Source organism: Lipophrys pholis (assembly GCF_963383615.2).
Source record: "Lipophrys pholis genome assembly, chromosome: 5".
NCBI lineage: Eukaryota > Metazoa > Chordata > Actinopteri > Blenniiformes > Blenniidae > Lipophrys > Lipophrys pholis.
Window position 1 is genome coordinate 11,896,806 of NC_137628.1, and position 9,513 is coordinate 11,906,318.

The window sequence follows — 9,513 nt, forward strand, 5'->3', positions numbered from 1 at the left end:
GATAAAAATTTGACTTTCATATATGTTTGATTCATTACACACAACTGAAGTAGTTCAAGCCTTTTATTGATTTAATATAGATGATTTTGGCAAAAAAGTAAAGAAAAACCAAAAATCCCCATCTCAAAAAATTAGCATATCATGAAAAGGTACTCTAAATGAGATATTAACCTAATCATCTGGAGCACCACACCCACCCTTGAATCAACGAATTAACTCTAAACACCTGCAAAAGATTCCTGAGGCTTTTAAAACCTCCCAGCTGTTTCATTACTCAAAACCGCAATCATGGGTAAGACTGCCGACCTGACTGCTGTCCAGGAGGCCATCATTGACACCCTCAAGCAAGAGGGTAAGACACAAAAAGAAATTTCTGAGCGAATAGGCTGTTCCCAGAGTGCTGTATCAAGGCACCTCAGTGGGAAGTCTGTGGGAAGAGAAAAGTGTGGCAGAAAACGCTGCACAACCAGTAGAGGTGACCGGACCCTGAGGAAGATTGTGGAGAAGGACCGATTCCAGACCTTGGGGGACCTGCGGAAGCAGTGGACTGAGTCTGGAGTGGAAACATCTAGAGCCACCGTGCACAGGCGTGTGCAGGAAATGGGCTACAGGTGCCGCATTCCCCAGGTCAAGCCACTTTTGAACAAGAAACAGCGGCAGAAGCGCCTGACCTGGGCTACAGAGAAGCAGCACTGGACTGTTGCTCAGTGGTCCAAAGTACTTTTTTCGGATGAAAGCAAATTTTGCATGTCATTCGGAAATAAAGGTTCCAGAGTCTGGAGGAAGACTGGGGAGAAGGACATGCCAAAATGCCTGAAGTCCAGTGTCAAGTACCCACAGTCAGTGATGGTCTGGGGTGCCATGTCAGCTGCTGGTGTTGGTCCACTTTGTTTTATCAAGGGCAGGGTCAATGCAGCTAGCTATCAGGAGATTTTGGAGCACTTCATGCTTCCATCTGCTGAAAAGCTTTATGGAGATGAAGATTTCCTTTTTCAGCATGACCTGGCACCTGCTCACAGTGCCAAAATCACTGGCAAATGGTTTACTGACCATGGTATTACTGTGCTCGATTGGCCCGCCAACTCTCCTGACCTGAACCCCATTGAGAATATGTGGGATATTGTGAAGAGGAAGTTGAGAGACACCAGACCCAACACTGTGGATGAGCTTAAGGCCGCTATCAAAGCATCCTGGGCCTCCATAACACCTGAGCAGTGCCACCGGCTGATTGACTCCATGCCACGCCGCATTGAAGCAGTCATTTCTGCAAAAGGATTCCCGACCAAGTATTGAATGCATAACTGAACATAATTTTTTGAAGGTTGACTTTTTTTTGTATTAAAAACACTTTTCTTTTATTGGTCAGATGAAATATGCTAATTTTTTGAGATGGGGATTTTTGGTTTTTCTTTCTTGCCAAAATCATCTATATTAAATCAATAAAAGGCTTGAACTACTTCAGTTGTGTGTAATGAATCTAAAATATATGAAAGTCTAATTTTTATCATTACATTATGGAAAATAATGAACTTTATCACAATATGCAAATTTTTTGAGAAGTACCTGTATATATATGTGTGTGTGTGTGTGTGTGTGTGTGTGTGTGTGTGTGTGTGTGTGTGTGTGTGTGTGTGTGTGTGTGGTTATAGTTATAGTATTTAGTTTTGAATATAGTTATTGCAAAGTATAAATGTAAGTTAATGGAAAAACTATGCTATCCATTCATGAGGCGCCATCGGCTGTGTGTGTGTGTGTGTGTGTGTGTGTGTGTGTGCGTGTGTGTGTGTGTGTGTGTGTGTGTGTGTGTGTGTGTGTGTGTGTGTGTGTGTGTGTGTGTGTGTGTGTGTGTGTGTGCTGTCACCCAGACACTGGAACTTGTCTGCAGGCGTGGTGAGCAGCAGTTTGCCCTCCATGCCACGGGGGCCGGTGCAGCGGGCGATGCCGGGCTCCTTGTAGCCGCTCTTCACCCAGTCGGAGAGCCAGAGCAGGCGGCAGTCGCAGTACAGAGGGTTTGCCCCGATGGCCCTGGGGACATCAAACGCAGTCAGTTCAATCAAGATCACTTGACTTTCAATGCTTCTCCGTCATTTTAACAAACTGTGGTGATGTGAGCTGAAATCCGAAATTGTAGGGTTGGGACAACAAGTTGAAATAGTCGACTACGACAACCTAGTACCCGACCAGTCGACTATATTAATCAGTATGCTATTCCTACAATTTAAGTTGAAGTAATTAACAAAAAAAAAAAGTCCATGTCTTATGTGTCTTGTATGATTTCTGGTAGTGCCACAAACATTGAATACACATTGTGTTCTTACCATGTTCTCTTGTTGCGTATGCTATTGCACAGTTTTTTTTCCAAAATAAAGTCATTTATCAAGCATTCACGCCTTAGTTTTCAAACCACCAAGCAAATAAACATTTCAAAGAAAACATTGATTATTTCACACAACTCTTAAGAGTAGCAGACACAACAGAACACTGAGACTCGAGCTGAGAACCTTGGTGAAGCTGCCACGTTGTAAAAACCTGCATAATACAACAGTTAGAGAAGTTTTCTTTCGACTTTTCATCGCGTTTTACACCAGGTTTCATTTAAATTGACGTTATGTTGAGATTGTCGTCATTTTCTGTAGTAATTGTTAGTTTTTTTGTGAAAATATAGACATTTTCATCACAACAACAGCAACAAAACCTTTAACATTTAAGTGTAAAGGTGATTATGGCACTGTTCCTGTTATGGTGCTGTTGCTGGTCAGACACACTCAAGATGAAACTGGTTTGTATGTGGCCCCTGAACTGAAATGCCTTTGAGACCTCTGATCTATTTTAAAGCAGCGGCTTTGTATTGGAGCTGCAGATTTAATCAACATGTGCAATGTACATATCACAGAAGCCTGACTGAGCTGTGGTATATTATGTTTATGCAAATGGTAAAATGACAGATGATGCTAGATGTGAGGGAAATGTGCAATTAAAGGGAAAACATTTTTTAATTTAATTAATGTAAAATTAGTTCAATCAATTTACAGCGGAAATGATTTGTAAAGTGTTACCCACGGTGCAGAAAAGACTTTCACTTCAACCACTCAAGTGGTCATATGATCACAATATTCAACGTCATTGCATGTCGTTTCATTACTTAAGATCATATTATTTTCTCAGATGTATTTTGTAAAGATAATAGTCTTAACTGTGACCCAATTATTAAAATGTTCATTGATAAACGCAGACAGAAAGAAAGAAGTGCGGAAAAGAAAATACTGAATACTATTAAAAAATAAAATAAAAAATGAGTTGCACTATTTCTTGAAGCCACACGGTGGAGCTCTCAGTCTTCACACGCGCGCACACGCACACACGCACACACGCACACAAACACACAGATATGTGTACATCTGTACAGGAAGTCTCCTCCTTTCACAGATTGTCAGGTTTGGCTTGTTCAATCCGGCTGTAAATCCCTGACAGATCATGTGGAGTGGATTCCCAGAGCGAAGCTCCATGACAGGCTTCTCAGAAAACAGCAGAGACCCGGCAGGTTAACCGGCTCAAACCATGAGGTCCCTCTGCTGTGTTATCCCTTTAGAAACAACTGGATTTTACACCAGCTCACATGGTTGTCTGCAGATTGCAACACATTTCATTAGTCAGGGGTTTTTAAAACAATGAAGGCATTCATCCGTCAGAGATCCTCCAAAACTTCTCAGTCTGAAGTGATCAGTATCTATCATAACTGCAGAGTCAGCAACAAGGCTGCTTGGTGCAGAATTAGTCAGAATACAGAGAGGACCCACCAAGAAAAGAGGGTATGATATAAGATATATATGATATAAGGCCAGTGGCCATAATTTTATGGCTGATTTATGTAAGTAGCATGTTACAGTAAAAGTACCCAATGAAAAGGTCAAGAACTCACAGAAGGAAAGCCAATTAAAAAAAAAAAAAAAAAAAAAGGATAAACAAAAATTCCTCTTTAAAATGAATTAAGTAAGCATATTTCTAAAGGTCTTTTGTATTGGCTGGGAATCGAACTCATTCTTCCGAATGACAGGCTTGAATTCTACAACTGGACCACCACGAATACGTATTCGACAGTTTTTGTACGAGGCTGTTGTGACTGTGGAGGCTACATATAATGAATTATTAGAAAACAAGCAAATCCTTTGTAAAATGAGATGTTCAGAAACAGTGAGCAACTTAATAATATCTAAATTATGGTGAGGCTATTCTTGGTATTAGGGCAAAAATATTAATAGAAGTCCATGATAAGGGTAGACCAGAGGAAATCTTTCCACTTTATCCTCAACAATATATTTTGGCTTTTTTCTCGAAATGTGCATGATGAAGAAAATCTCTACCCCCTATCATTTGTTTTGTCATGAATGGTTCTTATACTCGTCTGTACGTGTTGTAGTCTGTCTGAAAATGTATTTGCACGAGAAAAACAAGCTGATATGTAGATTTATGTTCCAATGTCCAACTCTGCCCCCGAGTGGCCAGGGAGCAAATTACAGGCGTTAACAAGCAGACCTAAAGAGTACGGGCGCATCAATTACACACAAAACATTCATACTAGGAATCAGGATTTGGGTAAAGTGAGGAGATAAACTCGAGGATTAAAACAGTGGTACAATTAGCCAGTGTGTATTGACATGTGTAAAACATAATATATATCACACATTAAAAACATAATATTAAATCATTTTGAATATGGTAGGAGTGAATCTATCTGCTTATAGTGTGAAGTTATTCTATAAACATGGAACAGGTCAGGAGCATAAATTATTAAGATATTGGAGGAAAAATGTCACTTTTTGGATTCAAAGTCTTTTCTTTATTAATAGTATTTTGATTAAATTAGTTCTTTATCCTCTTTTCCTTTATTGAAGAAGTGGATGACAGATTTGAGTTAGTTTGAGTCAGAAAGGACAGAAAAGGGCATCTGGTAGTTTAAGAGAGAACATTGAACGTTGCTTGACCTCGGCGTGTGAAGTAAACCCTCGCACATGCATCACAAAGCCAATTCCAGTTTGGGCATAACTTCCGTGAGATGATCATACAGAGCAGATCACTTTGATTACAGCTGCGGCGTGAGAAGGGTTTTATATCAACGCTGACGTCGTAAAAATAAAAAATAAAAAATAAATACACCCCCACTGTAATTCCTGCACCACCTTCACAACAGTGTGCAGCATCTATCTCTGCGTGTCTGACACACACACACACACACACACACACACACACACACACACACACACACACACACACACACACACACACACACACACACACACACCACACGCGATCAATAGAGCCATGGGAAGCCATGGATCTCTCCAGCTAATTTCATCCACCATGCAGCCACTCTACTTGAAACCACTCATTCACTAACAACTGGACTTTATCTGAGTGGAGCCATAAAGGCAGGGGATGAACATGCATCACACACACACAGACATGCATGCACACACACATTCAGCATTACTTGTGCGGCCCATTAATCCCATCATACATTCCCCGGACCCTAATATTACCCGTCACGACAAAGTGCCTAATCCAAAACCTGAACCGCATTAAATTATCTCCCATAAAAACTCACGTTGACCCCTTTAAAAGACACACACTGCTGAGAAGATCACCAATTTGGACCCTCCAAATAGATAGACTACAATTAAAAGGTGGTTAGCCCGGCAAATGCAGAAATACAAGACCACACAACATTGGAGATACAGTACCATATTTCCTGGATTAGAAGTCATGCTTTGTTTTAGTTGTTTGGCTACTAATACTGAACGGTGACTCATATCTTGAAGTGCACCTTGTACGAACAATGTGGGACCACTAGTTGTCATTGTATGACAACAAAACACTGCTACGGTACCACAAAAGACTAAGAGCATTATTACCATATTCGTCTGACAGAGCAAGAAAAATGTCTCCAAACTGGAAAAGCTTTGCAGCAGAATACAAACAAAATATTACAAAAAGTATCAAACTATTGGAAATACTGAAGGTACTGTTGGTGTGTTGAGGGTACTGTAGATGGCGGTACTGGAGGTATACTGAAGGTACTGTACGCATATTGGAGGTACTGTAAGTATGATAAATGTACGGTAGGATATTCCATGTATAATGGAGGCAGTGCAGAAAAATGAGCTCGACAAGCAAACAGAGGCTCTTACAGGTGAGACAGGGAGGCCACGTCACTGAAGATGCCCCGCTGCAGCTCGGAGATGTCATTACCATGGAGCGAGCTGAAAGACACACACGCACACACCCACACACACACACGCAGATCCTGCAGGTCAGTAACAGTTTCAGGCGACTGGTCTCCTTCAGCTCTACAACAGGGGCACATTTCAAGTAAAAGAAACAGACTCTGGCTTGTAATAAAGACACGGTAAGAAGGGAGCATTGTTGTGGTTTGGCCTGTGACAGGTGGGTTCAGTGTGTGTGTGTGTGCAGGAGTGTGTGAGCTCACAGCAGTCTGAGAGAGCGCAGGCCAGCCAGAGCCTGCGGAGGGATGCAGCGGAGGGAGTTATAACTGAGGATCCTGCAACACACACAGCAGCAACATGATCACACGTCAGAATGTTAACGTGATGATGGTTCAATTTTATTCAAAAAGGGATAAGATCTTCAATTCTTCATTCGTGAATATTTTTCTGTGCGCTCCTTGACAGCGTAGTTAACCCCTGGTCTAAGACGCTCTTGTAAAAAAAAAAACCCTCCATCATTGTGCTTACCTGGAGAATTAACCTCATTTCATCATTATCGACACGTTTGCTGTCTTTGTTCGCCGAAGTTTTAATTTCTTTCCATCGCTTTCCTACCATCTGATTTAAAAGCTGCCTTTTAATACCTAATAATTTGATTTCAGTTAATTTGCAGGTAATTGCATTATGTGTGTAAGTTGGTGGCGTGCGGAGCTCCTGCGGCCCCTGAACGGGTCTGTAACAGTCAGCACATTATTGGTTCTGCAGGTTCTGAGAAGAAGAAATATTATTGAGATTATTGCATGTACACCTGATATCATGCAGCCCAAGTTTAAACCTGTAGCTTAAACCGGTGATTCTCGACTTTACTCCCCTCAGACTGTTTTTAATAAAGGCTGCGCACCCTCGTCTGATGTGGGTACATACACCGATATCTGGTTATAAACACACACTCTCACTAAGCATACAAGCCTGGGATATCTTCATTTGAACATTCCTTGTGACTCTAGATGAATTTTATTTAGTGGGAAATGACCAAAAAAACTGTTGCAGATGTCTGCACTATATACCTGGTTTCCATGAGAAAACTGCAGAAAACCTGAACAAGTAGCCTTTATTTCCAAGAAATGCAATTTTATTTATCTCTTATCACAATATTAACTTAGTTATTATATTTTCAAAAAATGATTCTGACTGATGACATTATTGGCTAAATGTTATACGACAATGAGTCAAACGTCATATTGCACTATAGTTAAGTTATCATATTATGGTTTTATTACATTTACATTTAATACAATTGTTACATTGTGAGCTTTATTATGTTAAGAAAGGCCAAACGTATTACATTATTGGTTATTTATACATTAAAAAAGACCAACATTACATTTTCGGACAATATTACATCAAAAAAGACCAACACTATTGGCCATTATTACATTTAAAATTTGAATATTTGCTGATGTGGTCAAACCGTCTGCATTGTTTGACCACATCAGCACTGACTTCCTGCCACACAAAAAATATGTTATAACTGAAATAGCTGCAGGTCTATAAAGCTCTTGGATCTGAATCTATAGACCTGGTATAGAAAAGTAAACTATCAGGATGTTATGATCGCACGACAGGAGGAAAGTCATGTCAAATCTGAGCTAAGTTTGGAGACGACACTTTCTAAAATGCACTGATACACCAAAATAAAATGAGCGTGTGTGATATTTCTTCAATGTATGGATGTGAAGCGGTGTGGACTCACAGCGTGGTGAGCTGGCTCATGTTGGAGAAGGAGTCATCCGACAGGGAGCTGATTTTATTGTTGCTCAGGTCTCTGCAGAGAGATAGGTCAGGTTCAGTCAACACACACACACACACACACACACACACACACACACACACACACACACACACACACACACACACACACACACACACACACACACACACACACACACGCTCCTCTGGATTCACAGCATAGTCTCCAGCTCCCCCTGCTGGACTCATTTATAACTACATCTGTTTAACTTTCATAAATGATAGAACTCTCAGTAACTTTTACATCTTGAATATGTACTGAGCGCTGAAACAGTTTAATCACAGTTGTTCTTTCTCCTAACATCAGAAGAGAGAATGAATAAAGAAAAGACCTTTTATCGTGCAATTTTAAAACAATTCAGAATTATTAGGTCCCATGTCATAGAATTTTCAACAATTATACATAGATGTCAGAGGTTGAACAACAATATAGTTAAAGTGTATTTCCCCAAATCCAGCCCTTTTCCTGAATTTCAGCCAGTTTAAAAGTCCCTTCAGGGGGCGTTCCTGAGAACAGGCCGTTTCTGCGTCGATACAATGACCTGTGTCTGACCATGACGATCCCACGCCACTCTCGGGGAGAAGTTCAGTGTTGCCATATTGGGCGGGTTTCCGCTTTTTTTTGCAGAGCCTATTTGTGTTACCTGTTTTCTTATGACGTGCTCTTTACTACACATATCATAGTTTTATGGTTTTAACATGGGTTTCTACAGAAGTTGAGCTTTGGGCTGGAAACAGTGAGTCAGATCTGGCAACCCGGGAGAAGCTTTCTGATACCATGTGCTAATGTTTATGGTGGATTCAACGCTATGGCTCGTAGAAACACTGTTTATCAAAAATAACAGTATGAAGCAGAATCAGAGCCAGAAGGAGAGGCTCCTGAATAAGTTCAGACTCTGCGGCTGCAGCAGTTAAAAAAATAAAAAATAAATCGCTTGTCTGAATAGGTTTCTTAGTTTGGTTGATTGTTTTGTTACAGTTACTGCCAAGTAGGTAACGTTAGCTCCTGCTAACTGTAATGGTAGCCATTATGATTTTTATATACAGACTTTATTCAGTATATCAGTAATCTTTGTAAGGTTTTATCCCCTTGCGGAAAGGTCAAGGGGATTATTATGTCCCCACATAAAGTCATGAAGGGAAAATCTCCAAATCACCTGTATGAGCACACGTTCACTAAAAAGTAGAACAACTGAGGTGGATAACAGACTTTCTTCACCTCTCATACACACGCTGTGGGGACACATGTTACTGTTAGAAAACCAATAGATAGTAAATTTTGCATAAGGTGGGACCTTTAATGACGAAAACTTTATATTTTTTTTTGTTAATTATGAAGGAAATATGAGCACATGTACTGAGGCATGTCTGTGTGTTTGAACATACAAATTTCTCAATTAGATATTTTAGAAATAGGAAAAGAGATCCGCACCATTATTATTCCCCAGCAACTCATTCGGAGGAATGACTTTGTATTTTAGCA

At 40.3% G+C, this 9,513-nt stretch overlaps 1 protein-coding gene across 1 annotated transcript in view; it reads right to left on the bottom strand.

The window, feature by feature from the left end:
* The window catches only part of LOC308109802 (slit homolog 1 protein-like), a gene marked incomplete at both ends in the record, with an annotated part of 81,032 nt that overhangs the window by 13,840 nt on the left and 57,679 nt on the right, over nucleotides 1–9,513 (bottom strand). The window contains 4 exons of the mRNA XM_080463608.1: nucleotides 1,862–2,025; nucleotides 6,186–6,257; nucleotides 6,485–6,556; nucleotides 7,975–8,046. Of these exons, the coding sequence (XP_080319734.1) occupies nucleotides 1,862–2,025; nucleotides 6,186–6,257; nucleotides 6,485–6,556; nucleotides 7,975–8,046 (380 nt within the window). The remainder of the gene's footprint in view (nucleotides 1–1,861; nucleotides 2,026–6,185; nucleotides 6,258–6,484; nucleotides 6,557–7,974; nucleotides 8,047–9,513) is intronic.